The sequence below is a fragment of the Branchiostoma floridae genome, chromosome 2 (genome assembly GCF_000003815.2).
Source record: "Branchiostoma floridae strain S238N-H82 chromosome 2, Bfl_VNyyK, whole genome shotgun sequence".
Taxonomy (NCBI): Eukaryota; Metazoa; Chordata; class Leptocardii; order Amphioxiformes; family Branchiostomatidae; genus Branchiostoma; species Branchiostoma floridae.
Window position 1 is genome coordinate 18,491,221 of NC_049980.1, and position 24,764 is coordinate 18,515,984.

The 24,764-nt window shown below is 41.7% G+C and overlaps 3 protein-coding genes across 3 annotated transcripts in view; 1 reads left to right on the top strand and 2 right to left on the bottom strand.

Moving 5' to 3' along the window:
- The window catches only part of LOC118403158 (mesotocin receptor-like), a 23,939-nt gene extending 15,104 nt beyond the window's left edge, over positions 1 to 8,835 (top strand). The window contains exons 2-3 of the mRNA XM_035801704.1: positions 5,414 to 6,195; positions 6,456 to 8,835. Of these exons, the coding sequence (XP_035657597.1) occupies positions 5,414 to 6,195; positions 6,456 to 6,929 (1,256 nt within the window). The 3' untranslated portion in view covers positions 6,930 to 8,835. The remainder of the gene's footprint in view (positions 1 to 5,413; positions 6,196 to 6,455) is intronic.
- A 4,477-nt stretch (positions 8,836 to 13,312) lies between these two features.
- Positions 13,313 to 18,117, bottom strand: LOC118407715 (peptidylglycine alpha-hydroxylating monooxygenase-like). Its single transcript, XM_035808237.1, has 12 exons — positions 17,616 to 18,117; positions 17,123 to 17,177; positions 16,519 to 16,606; positions 16,069 to 16,184; positions 15,749 to 15,826; positions 15,513 to 15,561; positions 15,254 to 15,318; positions 14,996 to 15,079; positions 14,406 to 14,485; positions 14,145 to 14,198; positions 13,767 to 13,816; positions 13,313 to 13,576 (listed from the first exon to the last, which is right to left on the bottom strand). Exons 1-12 carry the CDS (start codon positions 17,736 to 17,738, stop codon positions 13,372 to 13,374), a joined length of 1,047 nt encoding a protein of 348 aa, XP_035664130.1. The 5' UTR covers positions 17,739 to 18,117; the 3' UTR covers positions 13,313 to 13,371.
- Positions 18,118 to 19,049: 932 nt separating this feature from the next.
- Positions 19,050 to 24,764, bottom strand: part of LOC118407675 (nucleoside diphosphate-linked moiety X motif 17-like) — a 29,145-nt gene continuing 23,430 nt past the window's right edge. The window contains exons 2-6 of the mRNA XM_035808209.1: positions 24,309 to 24,431; positions 22,713 to 22,922; positions 22,051 to 22,137; positions 19,825 to 20,060; positions 19,050 to 19,282 (exon numbers count right to left, since the gene is read on the bottom strand). Coding sequence (XP_035664102.1) covers positions 19,093 to 19,282; positions 19,825 to 20,060; positions 22,051 to 22,137; positions 22,713 to 22,922; positions 24,309 to 24,431 — 846 coding nt within the window. The 3' untranslated portion in view covers positions 19,050 to 19,092. The remainder of the gene's footprint in view (positions 19,283 to 19,824; positions 20,061 to 22,050; positions 22,138 to 22,712; positions 22,923 to 24,308; positions 24,432 to 24,764) is intronic.

A 24,764-nucleotide genomic window follows, 5' to 3' on the forward strand; every position in this document is an offset into this window, starting at 1 on the left:
TGTTGACGTCCAAATTTGATAAGGTTTGTGCAAAGCGTTCGTCCCCTTGGAAGGGGGGCCCCAAAAGTCCAGGGCTCAACCCAGGGCTAGTCCAGGGCTCACCCCGGTATTTTGGGCCCCCCCTCCTTAAATTTCCAAAGCTAGTTCAAAGACCGCTTTATCTAGTAAGACATTAAAGTACTTGTTGGGAACTTGTTGACGTCCAAGTTTGGTAAGGATTGTGCAAAGCGTTCGTCCCCTGGGAAGGGGGGCCCAAAAGTCCAGGGCTCAACCCAGGGCTAGTTCACAGAACGTTTTATCTAGTAAGGCGGATATCTACGCAAACCTATGATCATAAGAAAAACAGTTTATTTTTAGAAAAGATTGCACGGACCATTTTCCAACATAATCTGGACTCCAGAATGTCATAATGTTGGCCCTCAGTACAGATACACATGTGACGACAGGCTTGTTTCTGGTGCCAGCCAGTTTATATGGGGAATGTCCTTGTGGGCCATCGTAGTTTTTAGGCCACGCCCCCCGCTCGCCCCCGCATGCCAAATGTTGGTCACGTGACCAGGGGGGCCGCAGAATTCTGGGGGGCCCCAGAATTCTGTAACACCGGCTAGGCTGCCGTCACAACTTGTGCCAGAGTAATCAAGATCGTTGTAGTTTTGTCCCGACTCTTAAAGGATTGAAGAACGAGTATTAGATTGCATAAGAAATGAATGCGTCATTAAACGGACCTGCAAAGGTACCTGGTGTGAAGTCTTTCTAAGATTTGAGTAACGAGAGATGTGAAGTACTGTTCAGAAGGCCTGCGTGACACATATGACGAGACCTCCAGCACGGAGAGCCAGATAGTGCACTTTGAGTGGATTTGAGGCCATAAATCCTCCAACATTATGGAGAGAACAAAGGTGGGCGCAGACGGCTTGGTTGAGACTTTATAAAAGGGCAAAGTCATTACTTGCCAGTTCAATTTCATACCCATATATTCCATGGAGTAGTGGACACCGTAAAGGTGCTAATGAGTATCCACCCTGACATTATTATCATGCATGCGCCTTGAAGCCACTAGGGTCTGTACCACACATTTCTTAAAACGGAGTATTATATTTCATATTGTACTTAAACAGTAGGGTTATGCCCTTTCACGTAAGAGTGTCACTTGAGACCAAAACCATGCCCCATCCTTTTTAGACACTAAAGCAGTGCGGACAATCTTTAGCTTCTTGATAGCAATTTGCTTGCTTATACTTCGTTTTAATGTCAGTACCCAGTATTTTGATTTACCTCGTATGTCTAGCGCTGTATATATAATAAGTAGTGAAATGACGTGAATTGGATTTGGTTAGAAAGGAAGATAAATGATGACTTTCCTTTGAGTGCAAAGAACCACATTTCCCTTGAATACCAAGAACAAACGCTTGAAGGCAAAGACTATTACTGTTGATGGAGAAAAATCGGGTTGAAAAGTGCCTTTCAGCTGTTTTGGCAACTCTTATACGTGTTCAAGCAATAAGAAAAGCCTCTCGTCGTGTGCCTTAAATCCACTTCAATGCCGGCGGCAATGGAGAGATTTTGTTGCCTTCTCCGGGGAATGTTGCTTTCCCCTAATTGAGATAAACGCAAGGGAGTGATGATGTAGCGACCTTATCGGGTTACTTTATCACCATTAGCATTTCAGAGCACGTACCTGGACCAGAATTCTACTTGTAACCATAAGCAAACTTTCTGAACTACTTAAAACCTGTTGATGCGAACGTAAAGAAGGTTGGTATGTTCCAATATCCACTTCTGACTTGAAAAGATCTGCATGTTCTTACTATGACTGACAACTATACCCTCTAATGTGTGCTACCATTTCTAGTACACGTGTTAGTGCCATTTCGCCTATAACTCCGCTATTATAGTTCTACTGATATTCATATCTAGTGACATGAATTCAGATACAGGTCCGGCTCTTTCTAGAAATGTTTGCTTGTGACAAGCTTGCGTGACCTCAGGGCTCAGTCTTTGCGTCTGTGCTGTATAAAACTGCATTATGGGCAATTTTATTGAGATAAGTACCCGGTATAGCTTGCAATGTCAAAATCTAAATTTGACTGTTTGCGACAAGGCAAACTGAGGCGTGGAAACATATCCAGCAGCACGCAGGCACGCAATGACGTGCTAAAATTGTTTCTGGTGTGCCTGATGGGGGATAAAACAAACGACACGCATCAGTGTGCAAGTCACTCTTCATCGGCAGCACGGAAACTGTCAAAGCAGCCATGGTTTCAGCGCCAGTGAGTAGGACATTGTAAGTTTTTAGTCAGACCCAGGGAAAAGAATGCTGGTGTTTCCAAGCGGAAACCAATTATATGTATGGCGGTGTTAAAAAAAAAGTAAAAATGGGATGGAAGCTCTGTGTTCTATGTTCAAAGACTCCAGATGGCCACATTTTACCTCTATTTCACAAAAATACACAGAAAGAAATTTTTAAGTTTTTGTTACGAACAATTGCGCATATTTCATTGTATGCCAGAGGTTTCACAAAACATATCTATTATCGTAGTAAACTAATGCATGAATCCAGTTGAGTCCAGTCATGCCCAAGTCATTAGATTCTTTAAATCTAATTTTGGACTAGTTTTAAATGGAAGTATTTTTGGACTGGTCTATTTTGCTATTTCACATTGTGTGCAAGAGTCCATTCTTTCGTAGGGGACAATATTTATCTATATTACAAAGATGCTTATTCGCAGTAAGTCAATGACTCCAGTTGCATGAATAATGTTAATGATCTAGGCCTTGGGCTTTATTTTCTTTTTACTCACACTCTATAGAGAAGCCTCATGGTATACTAGTTGTAGCTTTGCAAAAGATTACAGGGAAACATTCTCTGCAATTTCTGGAAAATCTTGCATTTCTAGTTTCCTATTGATCTTAGCGGACTGTCAAGCGTGTGCAGAGATGTATCGTCTATATAGGCAATTAGTCCCAACTCTCTCACAGATTTGTAACTCTTGCCTTGAGCAAAGATCTCGCATTCAAACATTCTATCGCAGTCTACTGAGCCTTTGTTCTCTCCGGTCTGTGTGCTTATGTTTAAATATAACAGTCACGATTCGCGTGCGGTGAGCCCCGGTATTATGTGCGCATTCTGTAGTTGATTGTAGGTTTACAGAGTCCAGCTCACATTGCACATGTCTCGTATTCGCTTTTATCTCAAAATATCATAACTGAAGAATGATATGTGGTGGTCCTATTTTGAGCTTGCAAACAGCATCCAACTCCTTAACTAAGTCTTACGTATGCTTCTGCCGTTATGTTTTTCGTGATGCTTGGCGACGCACATGCACGAGGAAACATAGGACGATATGTTACGTACGCATTGCCGCACTGCACATCATTCATAACAGTTATGAATACCCTAAAGACCACCGAACCACCTACCACATCACTCTACCCATGCGTGCACAAATCTGCTCCTGGCATTGCCGTCTCTGACGTCATCAGTGGGCGGATATTTGCAGTGCCAGCTGCGCGGATACAATAGTCTTACCCTTCTGTAGATGCACGATGAAAAGAACTGGATGGAAGTCACATGGCAAGTCATCAAAAATTAAGAACGCGATAACTTCACATTTCCGTACGGGAAATTAGAGGTATTAAGGTATTTTATGACAGCCTCAGAAATCCTTACACCTGTTATTGCAAAGCCCTTCACAACTTATGGCTCGTTTAAGCAGAATGCCTGTCGCCAATGTTAATTTGTTTTCCAAATCCATACCTAGAAAGGAGTTATAGTATTGCAACTGACAGATGGCTCCTTAAAGTCTCCATCAACTTTCGTCAACATTTTAGCTGTTTCGGACGGCACGCTTTGTTCAACAGGACATATTCACTCAACATGTCTCAGGCAAATAAGGAAAATTCATGTGTCGGTCTCAATGTGTGAGGGTATGTCAAAAAGTAATGCTAGTGGTTTCATAAGGGACTCATTTTCAATCGAATGAGTTGAAATTTGGAACAAAGGTAGAGGCATATGTCTTCTTGAGGTTTAAATATCTAAATTTGCTGTTCATTATTTCATTGGTGACTGCGTTGATGATGAACACACCCTTGGAATCCCGTCAGAAGAATAGTGAAGTCCAATTAACGTACAATTAACAATTTCTCTAAACCGATGTTTGCTATTTTAGGAGACTGAGCCTGCACATATAATAAGCTGCATTTCTCTATAAGCCATATGCTTAGTTTTAAGTCCGAAATCCGATCACTTTTTCTTTTTTTCGTTGCTGGTGTAGAGTGAGGTATATGCGGTTGTCGTGGTCATGAGATTTGCGGTGGTCAACCTCCTTGGTCAGATTTAGGGGACGTGATTGTCTGACAAGCTTTCTATAGCATGGTCAAATTGAAATCAACTCAGTTGCTTATAAAATAATGAAAACCAAATCTAGATATTTTAATCACAAGAGGGTGTATGCCTATACCTTTGTGCCAAATTTCAACTCATTCGATTGAAAAATGAGCGTGTTACAAAATTACTTCCAATGGACTTTGACTCACCCTCATACAAATCTAAGACAACAAATGATTGTGATTATCTGACTGGCAACAGTATACTCCTCTATAGGAGCTTGGGTTACGATCCCATCAATCCTCTTTGTCACCTTTGCCTATGTGCCCAGGTAGGTGGACAGCCGATCGCCATGCTTCTTGTCAGAGAGCAATAGTCGGAGGTTATAGTTTAGTCCCGCGCTAGCACTACAAATTGTTGAGTTTGATGGGTAATGTGTGCAGTCATTATTCAGAAAAACTCGGCCTCGCAGGTATAAGAATAAAATTAAAGCGTGTCATATGTAAGTATGATCTGTATTAGATACAAAACGAATTTTGTTCGGCCTTTACTTCCAACGTCCGCGGATGTCGTTAGCGTGCCCTACTGGTGACCGCCTTACACGGTACCGCACAAGTATGAATATGATGATAGCGTCTGGTCTCCAGTAGAGTGAAACGGTCATTCCAATTAACAATTTCTATGAGATCTCTACAAACCATCAGTTTCATCGTCAACAATGTCCAACATTACCACCCCCTCATCAATCAATAATCATTCGTCACATCCTTCTTATGACATTGGAATTTACATTTTTATTGCATTGTTGCAACGTTAAAACCGTACACTACACTCCTGATTAAGGTTGATCTACAGGTACACATTGGGGTAATACTTTTCTGATGCTAGAGCGTGCAATTTACGCTTATTGGTGTCTAAAAACCTGTCATGTCAAACTTCTAGCGTAATGTCTAATGGTTTGGCTTCTGTACACCTAGTGCATGTTCAACGTTGTGAATGTGATAAATGACAGATTTTCGTCATCACGACATGTGGTATTTGGTGGTGTCACCATACACGGTATTTGAATGATTATGATTTCTGCAGGATACAAGGAGGACGAGAGCGAATCGAAGATGACAGAGACGCCGACCGATTATCCCCCGACGACCCCGGGCGTTTTCGTCAATGAGAACGCCTCATATAACATCACCGCAACCTCAGACCCGGACATGGACTACAATGCACAGTCACGAATAGTGGCCCTGGTAGTCATGGTAACGGTGGGTTTCCTCGGCAACATCTTGGTGTATCTGTGGATGTGGGTGAACCGTCGGAAGAAGTCTCGCGTGAACCAGCTGATCCTGGGGCTGGCCGTGGCCGACCTGTCGGTTGTGACCTTCACCATGCTGACCCAGATCATCTGGGAGTCGCTGGACGAGGTGTGGCTGGCGGGGAACGTCATGTGCAAGGTCATCAAGGTCCTGCAGGTCATGGGCATGATGGCCTCCTCCAACATGATCGTGGTCATCGCTCTGGACCGACACCAGGCCATCAGGAGCCCGCTGAAGGAGACGTTCTCGGCGCCGACCCTCATCCTTGCCGCCTGGGGAACGGCTCTGCTATCCTCCCTCCCGCAGGCGTACGTCTTCAGTGCAGTAGAGGTCGATGGCGAGGACATCCAGCACTGCAAGTCCATATTTGGCTCGGTACCGCTGTGGCATCGGCAGGCGTACATCACCTACGCCGCGACGGTGCTCTTCCTCATCCCGCTCATCATCATCGCCGTGACCTACGCTCGAATCTTGAAGAAAATCTCAGACAAGGTCAAGGAGGGCAAGTCGTCTAAGAGAGCTACATTCAACAAGAAAGGGAAAGTCTATCTACAGGTTAGTTACAGAATGCTATAATTTCTTAGAAAGTGACCAGAGAAACGGTTCTGATAAACAGCATTACATTTACAATCGATAACAAGCACATTATAGGATGTACACTGTAGTGAATTCAGATATTTATGTTTGATCATGTACATGATCCCCAGCATGCACAAATCTGACCGTGCACATAAACATGTTTTCTGAGTATCTGAATATATATATATATATATGTATATATATTACTCATTCTTGTTGTTGTCGTTGTTAATCAGAGCACCGGAACAGGAACACTGTCCAAGGCCAAGATCAAGACCCTGAAGATGACCATAGTGATCATCCTGACCTTCTTCATCTGCGGCGCTCCCTACTTCATCATCGAGATGTGGATGGCCTTCGGAGACCCGTCCAAGCTCAACCCTGACGTCATCGCCGTGCTCGGCATCTTCGCCAGCGCCAACACCGCCACCAACCCGTTCGTGTTCCTGTACTTTAACACCACACAGGCGTGTCTGAAGGAGCTGGGACAGGCGGACAAGACTGGCGGCTACGGGCTCTCCACCAAGAGCACCCGGATCCAGCGGAGACCGACCGGAAGGACGCACCTCGCCATGGAGATGGTGGATCTCCCCATCATAATCCGTACCCGCTCCAGCATGAAGATGTCATCTCTGCCGGACAATGAGACTTACACAACCGTGCTGTTCACCCCAGCCTCCAGCACGGTGGAACCGGAGAAAGAGAAGTGATTTACGTACGTTTCATGCGTAACAAACTCTAGTTGATGACACTCTCGATTGACCGACTGCTCCTCATCTGCCCAGTAACGTAGTCCCAGGATCTTAGCCAAATACTTTTGTCTCTCACAAATGTAAATGATAGGCAAATGAATCTTTTATTAGCACTATCTAAAAAAATCAAACTACACTGTATCTACCAAAAATTATGACGATGCGTCAACCTCTTCTGAAATAATTTCCTTTCTAAATCTGAAATAAAGCAGCTCCTGTAGTTCCAAGAAGCTGCTAAGGGGCCCAGACCTGCACCCCGTACTCTCTGTCCCAAGAGCTATCCACAACCATAACATATGCAAAACTCGGTATATCAAAATCGGAACTTGCGCGGCAGTATCAAACCGCTTGGGGATAAAATTTCAAGGTCTCATCATGACCTACTTGTATCTATATTGCATATTAATACAACCCTTTTAGGCCTTCTCGAGTTATGTTGTCCATCCACAAACATGTACATACAAACGCTACCAAAACAGGACCCTCGTGGCGAAAGTAACAAGTTTGCCGACGTCGTTGTTCCGTGCAAGTGAACACGTACGCGTTACAGTATCACGCTAACACTCATCCCTATCTCGTCTCCAAAACAAATTTCATGTGTCCAAAGACGATCTTATTCTTTCCCTCTACTAACTACAAAAGCTTCAAAAGAGTAAATTAGTTACCCACCTATAGCTTCTAGTATCTCTCAACGTTTACTCTGAGGTTCCATTTTCACATAATCCCCGCATTTAAAGACACTCGGGCGTCCAACCTTGCCATTTCTTTTATCCTTTTGACGCCAACGTATTCTCCAAAGGTGTGCTTGGCTGTTTGCGCGGTTGTAAAACCTGGCGCGGTGGATTGGATGGAGAACAAGTTGAAGTTACTTGATGTAAGTACATTAAAAACATTCCATAAAAGTAGTTCAGACTTTCAATGTCAAGTATGTGTGTTATTCAGTTCTATCCTCTCCTATTGAACTTGTTAACCACCCTGAAGGTCTTTGAAGTACGTTCAAGACGTTCCAAGAGTTTGTGATTATGTCACATGCTGTTTGCACGCACTGAAAGTTGGATACTATCCAGACTATCCTATGTGTAAAACTGTACTTAGGACGTAAATGCTTCCGAAATTTCAGATGAACAGAAAATCTAACCGCACTCGAGCTTTGGCAATAAGATCTTAGGCGGTCTCGTTTCTAGAACTTTCCTACATTTCTGTTGACAAGTGATAACCACCCAAATCTCACACTCCGCCATGGGACATCGTAATGATATACTTCTTTTCAATTTCGGAAAGTTTCGACCTATCCTGACTTGTAATCTCTGTTCACATGTTTGGCCGTATGGCTAAATGGCAATTACAAATTTCTAGATATCCAACAGTACGTTTTATAGTTCATGAGTCAATGTGGATGTTTTTGGTAGATAATGCCCTGTGTTCTTCATTATGTGAAACACACGTTAAAGTATTAAGGTGAAAGTGATGAAAGACCCAAAGTAATGAATACGAAATATTCTTTAAATATATTATTGTATCAAATGTAACTTAATACTTATATCCAGGTAACAGACTGTATCGTGCCATGTGACAAATTGTGTATTGGAATGTATATTTTCTTAGTATTGTAGACCTAAACCTCACTCTGACTTTCAAACATTCATGGCGTCAACTACCGTCGTGAAGATGACGTTATTGTTGTAGTCATGTGATTGACAATGTTGTGCGGAGACTGCCTTGTGTGATATCTGTTATTGCTTTTAAATAGACAGGAGATGTTGTTTGGTTTTAAAACACTGGATCTGTGTTTGCCAATGATTTTCATTCAGCCAATGATTTTCATTCAGCCAATGGTTTTCATTAAGGAATGATTTCCATTAAGCCAAGGATTTTCATTAAAAGTTTGTCAAGTGAGACAAATCTACATTTTTTGTATGATGTACTGTGGCAATCGAAGGACGATTTTGAATCCTACACATAGGAATGTCTTTGCAATGTTGTAACCTTAACATGAAAAATCAAACAAAAATATGCAGACATTTGCCCACAAAATGCTATATATGCAGACACATGACGATTATTTCTCTATAGTTCGCTCCGTAACTGCTAATCTATCAACAGTAATGATTTCACCATAGCTATGCATGAAAAGAATACATGAGCCTATTGGTCCACATAAAAACGAATTTGATAATGCACATCACATTTATTCAGTTGAGTTTCATGTGCCCCTGAACACAGGACAAAGCTGTGAGACATTGATAAAGGACTTCATGACTCTATGAAGGCCCTCTGGTTAAGGAGACCAATGGCCGTTTGCCCGAGCAATCTCGCGCAATATCCTGCCCTAGACGACGTTGTCAATCCTGCCCGCACTAGTACACAGCCCGGGATTACCCGTCATTATTACACCCACCCGTGACCTTGGGATGTCCTCTCCGCCCCGCCCGAGGAGAGGCTGTACAGGAGGAGATGTGATAAAGACTATAGTAATCTTATTCACGAGACAGGCTGCAGGGCGGTACTCTTTACACTGACAACAGTAAGGTCTAGGTTGTTCAATGTTGAAATAGCGACGACTCCTGCATCCTTCAGTAATGGTACATTATAACTTTGGTAAGATGTGTCAAATTCCACAATGTTTCACATTGGCTTACGTGGACTCCCTACAAGTTGTGAAGTAATGGCGTACCTCTTTACACATACTAAGCTCAATACAAGTGGAGGAAAGAAGCTGAAAGTGACGTCGACGAGAAAGAGTTTCCACCGTTCGTTACAGGAAATACATAACGTTATGTATAGTGTATACAGGCTATACAGGCTCATTTCAATTTTATTAGCTCTTTTTGAAATGTGCAATGCACACTAAATACACTACAAATTAACTCGTCCTGTCCCAAATATTGCAACGCTTTCTACCATCCAATAGACTCTCCGATTAAGTCGTTTATCGCTGGACTACGCACGCTACTCATATTGGCTTTTAGCTCAGTTTTAGTGCAATGCAGATTGCATTTTCCCTAGTGCTACATTCTGCTGTGGTTTGACAGCCTCGATCGTAACAACGCGTCTGTACCCTTAGACTCTCATACTAGTCGAAAGGTCGTTTGATGCGTATGATGAACTTGGCACCATTATCAAAGTCAGTCGATGAGAGGGTGTGTGTGTTCAGATCACATTCCTTACAGACATCTTCAAATATTGACAATACATCTTGTCGGGTGGTCGTTGTGCTACTCGTTGTGTTACTCGGATCTGCTCAATACAGAATTTTCCCGACGTTGCGCCCATGCCCAACTTTCCCCCACTAGGTTCTAGATAGCGCGGCATGACAAAGAGAGATGATTCCCAAGGAAGACATACTTATGAAATGAATCTCATTAGAGTCCCGCTAGCGTCCTTATACCCCCTTCACATTATATACGATCTTCGGACGTTCTTCGCGATCGCAGGAAGGTCGGCTGATTTTAAGATCTTAAGATGGTCTTGCGTATTTTTCGCCTCAAAACTGTCCCCCTCACATATACGCGAGGCTCGTGAGATCGACGGTGAATAAATCTATGATAATAAACCTCCCATGACCTCTTGCACGCGGACAAGGTAACACAAAACGTTCCTAAAAAAAGGCAAGAGATCAATAAATGTTGCTTATTTTGTTGTCGTAATCTTTTTAAACAATGAATGGAATGCGCGGGCATAATAGAAATGACGCAAGAAAAGAAAGTGTGTCACAAAGTCAGCCTACATACTGCCACAGGGGCCACAATGTTAGAATTACCCTCGCATTCCCAGAAATTCAATATTTGTAAACAAACGGAAGTCGGACGAACGTCGCCCGAACGTTGCCCAACTGACGGGCGTTCGCCATCCGATTTACGCTCGATGATTAATAACTATGTCTTTGCTCGCCTATCGGTCTTCAATCGTTGGATTGACGCAAGACTATTGACCGATACCCTTGAAAGGTACGCACGATTTGTACGCACAATCTGCGACTCGGTAACAGCTGTGCGATTTTGGAGATTTCCTTCGACTAGTCGCATATGTTAAGAACATGTTTCGCTGCACCGCGACCGTCGTAAGACTCCTGGAAACTGCCGGCGATCCCTAAAAATCGCAAGATGATCGTGAGAACACCGGACGTCTTACTCACGAAAATGTCAATCAGAGTTCGTAAACTAGTCTTCCGATCGAATCGCGCCTATTGTGAAGGGGGTATTAAGCCGGCATGGTGAACATGATTAAGCACTTGGGGAAACAGAGGTTACGTCTGTAGGTAGCGCCACCCTCTCTGCACGGTGCCCCATGTGACCCAAGAAGCTCATCATCCTGACCTCCTGTCACAAAAGTTCGACACGTTCCGACCGCACCTTGTAATGATATTAGAATTACATTGCCTTAACGTGCTCCTTCGACTTTCTGATTAAGATGCAAGAGATAAAGTAGAAATGGAAGGACGTTTAAGACAAAGTTCACTAACTTTCTAAAGAAATCGTTATAGCGCGATAATGGAATTGTTAGACAGAGTCTACTGCCATATCCCTGTCCTTGGTGCTGAACTTGTCAGAAACTTCAGTTGGAAAGCCTGAATTTCGTGGTTCTATAAGCTGAGTCTTAATCACAGCGATCAGTTATTCCTGTCTTGTCTTTTTCTGCCGTTCCCATAGCGACCTTCGTTACGTTAGCTACTCATCTTCAAACTGTTATATCTGTCCCTGCTCACGGATTCCATTCAACTGATAATGATGCTAAAGGTGTTTGACATTGCTTTGTCATTGGGATTAGCTTCACAGTCACGACTTTGATCCCCTTGCCAATTAACGCGCCTAAATCTGCCCTGATGACATCCTGTTGTGAGTCTGAGCTGGGACGATAGTAACGACAAGCGCTACACGGCATTCCTGTTGCTGATGAAGCAGTTTCCGGACGACTATTTCCAATTAAAAGAGCTCATCATCCCTCCCGGCAGTCTCCTTAGACTTACAGCATTAAAACATTACGGCACTCTCCAGACCAGGAGCACTTTACACAAAGTCAATAACCCCTTTCGGCAGATGAAAAGTGTTTCGGGTCACGGATTTCTACCTTCGTACTCCCTTCTGGGGGCGTCTAGAGGGAGTTTGAGGTGATGTTGTTAAAACTACTCATGCTTTGTTCTTTACATATAGGGGGGGGGGGAGCAAACCAAATCTAAGGATATCAGCCTAAGCTGCTACTTGTATAATCTATATTCTCAGGTACACTATTCGTCCGAAGTCTTTCAATTAAAGTGGCAGATCGTAAATTACCAGCAGGTTCATTGTTTTAATGTAGATCGAAATTGAGATGAACGTGTACTTTTCCGCGATCCACCGATTGTTTGGCACCAACAAGACGGTTCATTTCTTAAAGTCACTACGAGTTTTCTTCTGGTTGTCAAGATAATGCAGTGCTGCAGGCTTGCAGTACGTTTGACCCGTGACGGGAATGATGAAACGGCAGAACGGCACAAGAAGGGCTGATAATGGCTTCAGAGTGTACAGGTGAATACTTTTGGTCTGCGTATGGTTGCAAAGGTCGTACCAGAAACTTCCCGAAATCGTTGCTCCTAAAGGATAGTTAAGTTACTCGTTTGTTACGTTTGATTTTTTTAACAGAATCCTCGAGTTAAATCCTTGATTTGCACAATACTTCTATGGATGGATCTCTACAATATATATTCTCAAGACGCTGTTTAATATACAAGATGGTGCCTTTTATAAAAAAGGGCATTGACTCTGACTCTGTAACCCTGGTTAAGATAGAAGAAGTGGCAACATGGAGATCACGTATGGTATTTTCTTCCTATCTCCTTTCATTACCGTTTCCTTCGCACTCCAAATTAAGACCCATTGGTGAGCCTTTACTACCAGCATGGTTTATGGTCAGTGCTACTGTATAACACGGGGACGGATATTCAAACAGTAATTACACGGTTTTATATTGCCAGTGGCACAAATGGCTATTACAGTACCACCAAACTTTATGACTTGAGACTAAAGAAATACAAAAGTCAGGATCGCGAAGGTTTGATCTAGACCAAGAGTTGCTTATGCCTGATACTTCGCGCTATAAGACTCACTTGTCTTGGTCTATACTGAAGCGTGGTCGCTTCTTGGTTTGTCATCGGACAGATTATTTTGCGTAATACAATCGATATTGAACTATTTTGGGGGGAAAAGTCTGATTGCAACACGCTCCTAGCGACACACCACAATGATTGCTGTAAGGAACCAAAATGATTTGTAGCACGTCCGAATTGATACGTTGATATTTGACTGAGCTTCTTTACCTTATATTTCCTAAGTATATATGCCAGAAAACACCATTCTGTGATTCAAACCAGGAACTTTATTGATAAGTCGGGTGGGCTCCGTGGCGTGCATAGAAATAAAATGCATCAATCATGGCGGTGCATATGATGATCCCTGACGTCATCATCAGCTGCTGGGATGCCATCCAATGAGCTCGCCTTGTCTGGAATACTGGAAAAGTGTTCCTCCCAGTGGTAGTTTTGTTGGAAACACCACCGCACAGTGAGATCGTCTGTTCTTGCGGTGTAGTACATGATGTAAAAGTTGCACATCTCGTCTGCATTGGTCTCCCTGCGATTTTGACAAAACAGTGACATTACGGTGGCTGAAAATGACGAACTTGTTTTTTACCTTCATACATTTCCTCTTGATTTTTTGCTCACATTTTTATGATATGTTCTAGAAACATTGCCATACATTGTAGGGGGATATTTTCAATACTAACACTATTTTTGATTACTAATACGTGACATTAACTTACCCAATCTTTGTTACGGTGTCTCTATGACTTGTCATCGTACAACGGGCAGCCTGTAGAATATATCATCCAACAAGAAAAATACAATATTTCCCGCAACAAGTATGTACCAATCCACATTGAAGGCCAAAATACGTTGTTAAACGCCTTTTGGCAACAAGGCCCACTGACGTAGGCTTCACCGGGTACAACAGAACAGCGGTTAAGTAGGAGAAAAGACGTTGCTATTTGACATAGTACGGAACAAACACTTTGTTCCAACAAGTCTTCCACAGAATTCAATCGACCAACCAGCTAGGTGAAGTGACGTCAGCAATTGGTCTAAATGCCAGAATGTCTATCACTTCTATAGATACTGCCGTAGAGATGTATTTTACTCACCAGGACATCACCTGGCAGGACCGACATCCCAGGCGTGGTGGCGTTATAAAACATCTAGAGAAAAAGATATCAAGTGAATGATATGTGATGGGGATACGTTTAAACTTTCACCTGATGGCTAAGGATTCCAATATAATTACATACAACAAACAGTCGTGTCAGTCGACGATTCTATTATGATTTCCGAGTGAAGAATGAGTTTTCGGTAGTTGATTTATAGACATAATGAAAAAGTTGAAATATAGACACTATAAAAAGTACCTGTGGCCTCTGCGGGGACATCCGGCCTATCTCCGTCCATTGATGGTTGCCGCGAATCCGATATCCTGACGTAACCACGCCTGACAGACAGGATAGAGAGTTTTCATTCACTTTCCATAATAATAATAAAGCGGGCAACGGGCGCCGTGTTGGTGTCCCTATTAGACTTCAATGGAATACAGTCCAAGTCGACCCAGCCTTTTTTTTGTTTATTGACAATTTTAAAGTCTGTGACTGTCTTTCTTGGCTGTAGTAATTCTGATTATTAGAGGTTATTTGGGAAAAGACCTTTAAATGTCTGTTTTACTGACACGTGAATAGCGATACCAACATGGTTACAAACACGGCGATGACGACACCTGAAGGCGCTCTATAAAAGACGTAACTTGACACGGAATCAGAACCCACTAGTTGTAAAAACATTGATGTGACCGTAAGCTAGGATCATGTAACCTATTGTGGCCTACGAGGATGAATTTCATCTTCTGCGAAAACGACGTTCTGATCTTCTGCGAAAACCAGGACGTCGTTTTCGCACAGGGGAGTTTCTCTTCTTGGCGCCGTGGGCTACCATACAACCAGTCACATACCCAGACTGTGTGAGTGTGTCCGGTAGGCGATGGGATACATGGGGGATGCATCGGCATATTCACAGGCTGTCTCCATGTAGTAGTCTGCCAAACACAGATGAATGCTCATATCAAACATAAATGCAGTTTCATTCGTAATTTTATTTTCAAGTATTATGATAATACAATCCATGATCATTAAAAGTAGTTTACTGACGAAAATAGTCAATTGAAAATGATAAAAAGACTCGAACTCTGAAATATAGTATTCAAACTCACTCTCCACATGTGGAGGAATGGCTCCCCAGGTACCAAGCACGTAAAACCCAGCTTGAAATTTGGGTCTGAAAAAGTCAATTGAGAGTAAAACATGCAACATGTTCTCATATAGTCTGAAGCGATTAACCAATCAGGAGCCCGCATGTGATATTGATTACATGAGGCAACAACAACAACAACAACAACAACATTTCACTATATGCACGACACATGTAGGATGGATTTATTTACAAATCGCTGGAAGTTAGTGAACACTCACTGTTTCCTTTGCATGTGGAGTGTAACTCCCGAGTTGTCCTTGGTGTCCACTAGGAAGAAAGTACATGTGTACAGACTGAGCTAAGACTTGGACCCGACACGAAAAATCAGCGTAAGTCATGAAAATGTATTTCAAAAATTTCATGCAAGTGCCTGAAGTTTCTTCAAATGACAGAAAATATCACGCATGTGGAGAGGAATCACATAACTACTGTTAGATATTAGTTTGAAATTCACCTGGCAGTTTATTCTTGTAGTGCAGCTGCAATACGATGTACTTGATTTGCGTTGTCCCGCCAACTCGGAAGCCGACATCTCAAACAGAACGGTATGACGTCGACGTTAGATATAATACAAAGTATGAAGAATGGAAACCTTGCACATACATGTAGCATGCTGTAGAGCATGCTCAAAGCATTGTAATCTGACATAACAATTTTGCTTTTTCACAAAGACAGTTATGAATGGACTAAGTCACACAAGCCCGGTAATTATCGATATCTAAACCAAACGTTACTACTTTGCCATGCAAACAGTGTGTAACTAATGATAAGTACCTTCCGGCATGCTGAAGGCCGGCGCGTCCAGGGCCCAGGCGTACACTACCTGGCGGGAGTCCTGCCCCGCTCCGTCCGCACACACTCGCCCGCCTCCACGGGTCTCCTCACAGTTCCTTACAGAAGGAAATAGACCAAAAGAAATTCACATTTTTCATCGCCATACAAGGATACAATACGATATAAATGTTGTTGCCGACACTTTGAAATTCGGTTTCAGAACGCATGCGACTGCGAGTGAATGTGTGCCTGCGATCAGTGTGGATGGGCGCATGGGTATTTGTGTAGAATTTGTCAAACTTGTGTAGACATTTTTATTTTCCATGATGTATGCGTGGCGGCTTGAGTATGAATTGTTCATTGCTTGAGTCCGCTGTCAATTTGTCTTTGTCCATATATCTGTATCATTTGATTTTTCTTTGAACAGAAAAAAATGAAATATGTTCCTACCACATCTCGTCTGTACTTCCAGGTTCCTCACAGCCGTACAGCATCATGTGATGTGCGATCTCTCCCGATGCATGCGGCTCATACGCAACTATTGAGAGCAGTATCATGTTTAGAATACATCGTCTCTGTGTCTTATTTTCATATCGCTATTTTGTTGTAGAGGTTCCGTAATACAAGTCGCTCTTACTTAGTAGTACATTATGTGGATCTATTCAAATAATCAATGGGTTGATGTAGGCGAATTTTACCATTGGAGATGCCACTACACTGTAATTGTATCGTAGACTCGCTGTGCATTCCATGACGCAAACTTACTTCATATCATCTTCCAATATATCTGCCCCCGCCCCCCCTCCCCAGTGACCTACTAGTATATGCTGTATCCTCATATCCCATTTCCACTTAGGCGGCGACCGTTAAGAGACGTCCAAAAGTCAAGTTCAAATGCATTTCACTATGAGAAAACAACATTGTCTAAGTCCATTGTGCTTTATCATCTTTCAAATCATTTTTAAACCATTAAGGTACAGACCATACAGATCAATTTTTCGTTGCACAGTGGTCTCTCACCAGTCTCCATTCAGTGGAAAGGTAGTATTATTACCGATATATGTGGGATCGTCCTCCATCTTAACAGCGTGGCAGAGCAGGGCTTCAGACTGGAATAGACCACAAATACATAGCCTGATTTAATCGCTCTTCCATACGGCCTGCTCAACATTGTGGGCCCCTAGCTACACAGTGCACCTCTATGCTCGTGTTATTCTGTTGAGCAGAAACATGGCGTTCCATGTAATGTATATCTGTTATCTTTTGATTACGACTGATACAAACAAAGAAGTCCTTACAACATTAACATACTGCAAAAAGCCAGATTTATGCCTTGTGGATTAAGTAAAACAATGATGTTATGAACAAAGAATGCTTCTTCAATACTAGGCATTGTTGTGTATCTTGGCTCTTGTATTTGAAAAATACTTTTTAATGTACAGTTATGACTATACACCTAATGTCCTTTAACAGTCCTACCAACTCTTAAAGAAAAATCACTCATTGAACAAAACGCTACAAACATTGTATTGCGTTGTAAAACTCACGTGTTCCGGGGTAGCGCCGGGCATTCGTAGAGTTTTTGCGAATGTTCCATCCTCTAGACCCCCACAGACAGTAGCCGCCAGAAGTAGCAGAGTAATATAACTGCCCGCCATATTAACATTCATGTCAGACAGCTATGACGCAGAAGAAACACCTGTCTGTACTGTTTACTTTCACACAGTACGTCTGCAGCAGGCTGACGGGTCGGCACGTGTTATCATAATCTCCAAGCAGAGGTTGACATGCAAAATCCTAACGCTTTCCTCAATTAACATGGGCGTTTGTAACAGAAAAGGGGAGTTAGAAAAAAGTTGCAATTTACAAGAATATGCTTGTAAAGTGCAGTTATTGTGCCCCTGAGCCCATTTTGCTGATAGGAAAATATCTCCTTCGTCCAAATTAAGTTGGCATTACCTTCCTTCAGAGTAATATGATTTATTCCCAATGACATTCTTTATTCATCGAGAGTCATATCAGCAATCTTGTTCTTCATTTTACAGTTAGTCACTGTAACATTTATCTCAGATGGTTACATATGTAACTTGAGTGGACAGGAATACCAAAGCACCTTAATGATACCAATTTTGGGATTTATTAGCATAAAATAATGCTTCTTGAGGGAATGACGAGAATTTTATTTTTGTGACATATGTAACTTAAGTAAAAGTGAACTTAGGCATACACACATGAAATATCAAATTTGTGTACAATTATGAGGAAGAATGCATAAATCCTTAATTCACCACAGAGGGTATGAAAATAACACATACAGCATGTTGTAACATAAAATGATCCATTGAATTCTTATTCTTTCAGAAAGACATGCATCAAACTGGCAGGTTGTCTGTGTAATGAAAACTCTGCTTTCTGGGGCTTCATGATTGGCCCCTCTGTGTGGCAATGTAGGACGGGCAAATAAGAACTGTGATTAAATCAGGCTAACTGACAGGTTTTTTTTCGTGTATAATGAAATTGACATATATGCAGATATCATTCATAAGATGAAGCCATTCTTACTTTAATTTATAGAGTATCCGAGACAAGGAGTTAGCAACATCCTGTTATCTCTGTAAGACAGTGACAGGTATTATCAGTTCAGCACTGCTGGGTTTATCTGGTAGTGTTGTATTGTGAAAGCTCTTCCTGGTAATAGTATGGTTGAGACACACAAAAATCAGCACCAAGGACAGGTCTACAGAATAACAGAAAATACACTGTATTCAAAACATGGGTGTAAATATGCATGTCTGGCGGCTAGAGATATGTTGAAAAAAAGGAATGCTTTATTTGTTATAAGGATTATTAGAAATCACTTCCTTTGATCTGTTGTTAATGATACAACCTTAGTCAGAATATTGGCAAGAAAATACAAAGGACCATCATATCATATTGATGTCTAGATTGCTTTTTGGTTTCATCATGTTGAAATAAAAAGTTGATGAATTAAAAGAATCTCCCCTCCATCTACTTCCTTAAAGGTTACAAGGAGCCAAGTTTCCTATCCCCACCCATTCTCCCAGATATGTACTTAATCCACTGCGCCAGGGCAAACTTTGTCCCAGTGCTAACTCTCTCCTGGTCCTGTCTGGCCTGCAATGATGGTATCATCAGCATGGTGGTGCTAATGTCCTCTGTCTGGACCTGTCCATCTGGGTTCAATACTGTGGCTCTGGGGAGACAGGAAGTTAGAATATTGTTAGTTCATTTTTAGTTTGAGGCACTTGATACAGCCTTTGGCTTCGAAACAGAAGGGAATAGTGCTAAGGTTACATTCATCTAACTTATTATATAAATATACATGTTTTTAAAGTAACTTACTAGACTAAGCACATTTGCTTTCAGAAGCATTAACAACACTCCTGACCAAAAGTTTTCAGATGAATGTTCATGACACTGTATTACATGGGCAGTTTTCAAAGTCTGGCATGGATGTCACATTATACTGTGAAATACTCACTGTGTTTAGATTTTACAGTGATTATCCTCTTCAATGGGAAATCATAATGTTGTGAACCACTAACTGTTTGTAATACATTGTGTGTGACTACTGTGAACTTTGAACATGGCAAAATGCCCCTTTTCCCTATTGCAAAATTAGGTCCCCATGATCTTGCAGTATACTCCTCAATTTTACTCTCAGTTTGGTTGCAAATTTTGACAGTATACAATAATTATCTATTGTCTGGTGTTGCAATTATGCTCTTTACTCACCTGAATGTCTCTGGTATTGATGAACATGAACGTGTAAGACCCTCCTGCTCCTGATCTGATGCAGCAATAGCCTCCACCAGGCTCCTGTCCAGCCAGGCTGCACCATCCACCTCAGATGCCTGCAGCTCCAGTCTATCCTGCAGTACCTTCTGTGACTGCTGGGCGAGCAAGTGCACATACACCACTATGTGATGGCGTTTGGGCAGGCCCAAGTTCAGCATGGGTGGAAACACTGACTGCAAAAGATGAAACAAGTATAAAACTACACATGGAATTGTGTGGTATTGTGGAAACTTCAGAAATATGCCATCATCATCTCAGTAATCAGGACATGAAGGGAGATGACATGGAGCAGCTGACCAGTAAGTAGTTGTACAAAGCTGTGTGCGCTTTTTATGCTTCATTAAAACTCAAGTTACACTGCAGATTTTAATATCTTCTGACTCTCACAAGTAAACACTATTGAATTCATTCATACAGATCACAGAAGAGAATCATAAAGTATACACCAGAAGAATACCAGACGTAACATAAAAATGCTTCTTAACTATGCTTGAGCTACATTTCATGGAAATGCACACAAATCAAGGACACCAACATGGTGGTCAGCACTGGACTGCTTCATTGATTTCAAAAGTGATTGGAAATGTTCTATAGATATTAATACAGATTATGGTAGTTAACTTTGTAAATCATGCAGTTTGCTTTAATCTGACTTAGTGCTGTGCTCCAGTGTTTGAGGGATACCATACTAATTGATGTAAGCTATAAAGGCTACCAACCATACAATGTTCAAAATAGTATGTTTTGGAATCTCTCAACATGCTGTATTATGTATTAGCTACTTCATATTTGCCAATTGCCAAGTTTAGTGAAACTCCATTTTTCATTCCAGCTATCAGCTGAACCAAACTACACCATGTGAGTTATCTTGGATTTTTGGAATTTGATGTTGTGGGCAGGAGGAATGAAATTAAAACAGGTATTCTGTTATTGATCACATCCTTTCACTGTACTTAATTGCATTGATAAATCTACGGAACAAGAACAAGACACACTGCTTACAGTCAAAGATGTTTTAATACAACAGAATGCAAGTACTTTTTCAACTGCTAGTGCCAAAACATATTAAGCATTCAAGGGAATACAAAAATTGTAGTCTCAGATCAGTACATGACTTTTTTTTTGCGCCCATTTCAAATCAGAAAAAAGGACATTCACTTGGCGAATCTGAGAACCAAAGCAATCAATTTGGTGTGCTCTTAATGGAAATCTTTCAAGCTTGAATTCCGATGGGGAATTTGCCAGGAAACCCCTCCAGCTCAGGAGATAAGACTGGGGCAGCGATAATAAGTATCCAGGGAGGACGTGAGCTGCAAGGTACACACAGTTCACCAATGCCAGACCTTGACTTGCATACAAATTCTCCTGTGCATTTTGTACAACCCTTGTCAGAAACATTTCTATTGTGTAACATGTCACTTGAGTGCAAACATTTCCATATAGTGCCCGAAAAGAGAGTTTCTGTAAATAGAGTCAAGGCTGGTGGTGGAGGTTCAGAGTTCAGGCAGTACAGTTTAGAGACCTTCAGACAGATATGAATCAGGCACTGTTACCCTTGCATCTAGCAATCCAACAGTTGTTCAGGCTGCATGGAACCTATTGAATATGTAATGGAAAGGAGAAAATCACACTCAGATTGTGTTGGGTAGATTTCTTCAGTATGGAGGCCCACTGGGTATTTTGAGACTGAAGAATGCTTGAACGACTGCACCTCTTCAGTAGGGTAATAATGTTAGCAACCTTGGCAGGAAAAAAGCAAGAGGCCCACTCTGATGGTTCTAGGTCTAAGCTGCTGTTACAGAAAATAATCAATTCTTTTGATAGATGATGCTTCTCAAGTCGTCCAAATGTTTCAATTTGTTTGTCATATGACAACTCATACCTCAATAAAGACCAGTTTTGCTGTAACGATTAATTATAACCCTACTAATTGCTCTCTGTCTTCATTGAAATCCGATGCATTTGCTTCAATGAAAAACTAATCTTGTACTTGACCTTGGTAAGGCCCCACAAAGACCACAGACCTGCCATTGCAATTAATTCTAATCCAGTTGATTGGTCTAACAGTAAGCCTGAATCTGCAATGAAACAGATATGACTGTTTGAATGAGGATTTAATCTTGCTGTATTTGCCCCTGGCAGAGTATGTGACCTTTACTGTACCTCCCACAGACCAAGGACATCTCCCTGACACTCGGGCAGGTGAAGGCCGGTCTCCTCCTGCAGTTCCCGTCTGCCAGCCTCCAGTAGCTGTAGTGAGTAGATTAGACTCAGTATCAGCTAGGAGCTTTATCAAAGCTTGGTCCTGGATACTAGAAAGCGCCTTGGTATCAGTTCCACATAGCAAATATATTTTATACAGTAGACTTGACAGGACAATGCTGTTACAGTAACTTTTCTCTGGGAGCAGTGTTCAGACTTATTGGGAACGATCACTGAAGACTAATTTTTAGATATCAGTCTCTAGAATTGTCTCAAAGACATCAGTTCTGATTACTGTCTTCACAAGTGAGCTGAATTTCTTTTATAGGCTGAATATCTGCACCAGATATCAGTTGCAGCCGCATATATCAGTTGGCACTTTTCACATGTACATGTATCACAAAATATTCCTGACGTTCATGTGATGCTCTGTACAGATTAAAGCCTATCAGATGCATTTTAGTAGACTTGTATCTACATGTAGTCTGGCACCCATTCTCATTTAAACATTTGACCTTTACAGTACGCCATCAATCACCGTATTGAATGTACCTGGTATTATAACTTCCAAATTTCCTAACTCTGCTACTTAGCCATATGACACAATGGCAACAAACACTTACTGTTTCCCCCTCCTCTATGTGACCTCCGGGTGGTACCCAGACTCTAGGGAAGGTTCTCATGTGTCGGGCTCTGCGGGTTAGCAGGACATGTTGGTCCTTAGTCTCCAGGACAACAGCCACACCCACATCCACACCCCTGTTCAGGGTGTCTGTCGGGAGGGAAGTAGCAGCTTCAGATGATAGATGTGTGATGGGACAAAATGCCGGGCGCTTAAGAAAATAGGAGGGAGATACAAGTTAGTGCTACTTAACTAAAAATCACTTTCCAAAAGTATATTCAGAAACATATTGCAAAAGACATGTGTAAAGAGAAAAAGAATGTTCTACAATGTGATTTAAGCAATGACTCCAAAATGCACTCCAGAGTATGCTTGCAGCAGCTCCGGGGGAGGAGGTCCAAAACACCTTTCAGTCCTCTGCAAAGAGACGAAATTTTCCAAACATTTTTGGTGTCCCCAGAAATTGTATGAAGGGTACAGCAGCTCATGGGTCAAACCTTGAAATGATGAAAAAAGGAAGGGACAACACAAGGCTTGGTACCATTTTCATCTAACCAAGGAGGTTATATAACCTATACAAAATCAATATGTTAGATCAAGGAGGTTATATAACCTATACAAAATCAATATGTTAGATCAAGGAGGTTATATAACCTCCTTGATCTAACATATTGATTTTGTACATGTATGTACATAACAGATCTAGAACTATGTTAATAGAGGGGGCTGCATTTACTCCAATCTAGCATTTACAGGAATGGAACTTTTCCAAGTGCTGAATACATTAAACAGGTAGTTCTGTCCATAGTAGTGTACATGCAAAGCATTTGCTCTGAATGCTGTCCTTGGTGCTGATATTTCCTTCACTGGTCATGAAGACTGTGACGGTGGTAGTGATGTCCGAAGATTTGTGAACTGCTAACATTGAAAATTGTGTAGTGCATTCATGCCTCCACCATATATTTTGTTGTAAAGATACACTTTTTAATGTGTTTGACTTGTCATACTGAATGTTCTCTCTTTGCTCCTGATATACAAATGTAGCATACATATTTAGGCTACCAAATATGGTGCTGAGTAACACTTACTTCTGATATATATATATGGTCATGGCAAGGTAAACAATACATTCTAGGTGCTGTACTTGGTGATGATGTAGTGTTTGTACTAAAGTAGTTTGCCTTTGTGCTGCATATAAGCTATTCTAACAGTAGTGTCGACATCTGTAACACTGCACACTTTCCATGGTGAGAGCTGTCCTTAGTGCTGATATTATGTTTTTTTTTCATTTCTGACATTTGAACTAGATAAAGAACATCATTTATCTATGGAAACCTTTTCTTCTGTTTGCTAATTTGTTTCCAAAAAAACATCATATTAATATGGACTTGTTAGAATATCAACCTTGTACTCTCCTTAGATGATCTCAAATCACAGACAACACTGACATAATATTTGTTTCCTTTTTTGGGGCTTACACAAAATAAGAAACATCATGTATCATATTTTATTAGGTAGTTATTGCACCTAAAACATTTCTGTGGTATTGTTCCAGTACACTGTTCTGTTATGCAGCCCCACACAGGCGGTACACTACCTTCAGTGGGACCTGCTCCTCTTCTCTGTCAGTCTGGTACAACACCAGCTGGTCATCCCTCAGGGCACAGCCGACTCTGACCACATGTCTGTTCTCTGTTCCACCAAAGTAGCCCACAATGCTCTGGGAAGGTGAGGGAGTGATTGTGAAAATAAGAATAATAGGCTTAAGTCAAGTTTACAGCCTAAGAATCTTTTTAATGCAGGCTGGTGGTACATGTACAAGACCTCCACCACTGGCCATGTTATTAGTTCGCACCTGGGTTGGATACCCCTGAAGTGGGCTTTGCCCATGGAGTATAGAAACAGAAATTGACGTCTGGCAAAAAAATCAGAGAAAAACCCATGCAATCAACTTGATCCTGTCTTATGCCAGGACTCATTCCAGCATCTGTTCCTCTATCCCACGATGGAATTTCGTTAAATTTTTCTGTCCCATACTACTAAAACCTTTGAC

Bases quoted from the DNA above. Each gene is read 5' to 3' on its own strand.
- LOC118407715 (XM_035808237.1), bottom strand. From the start codon at position 17,738: ATGAATGTTAATATGGCGGGCAGTTATATTACTCTGCTACTTCTGGCG. The intron at 17,178-17,615 runs GTGAGTTTTACA...GGTCTATTCCAG, and splicing joins CCGGCGCTACCCCGGAACAC to TCTGAAGCCCTGCTCTGCCA. The intron at 15,319-15,512 runs GTGAGTGTTCAC...TGACTTTTTCAG, and splicing joins CTCCACATGCAAAGGAAACA to ACCCAAATTTCAAGCTGGGT.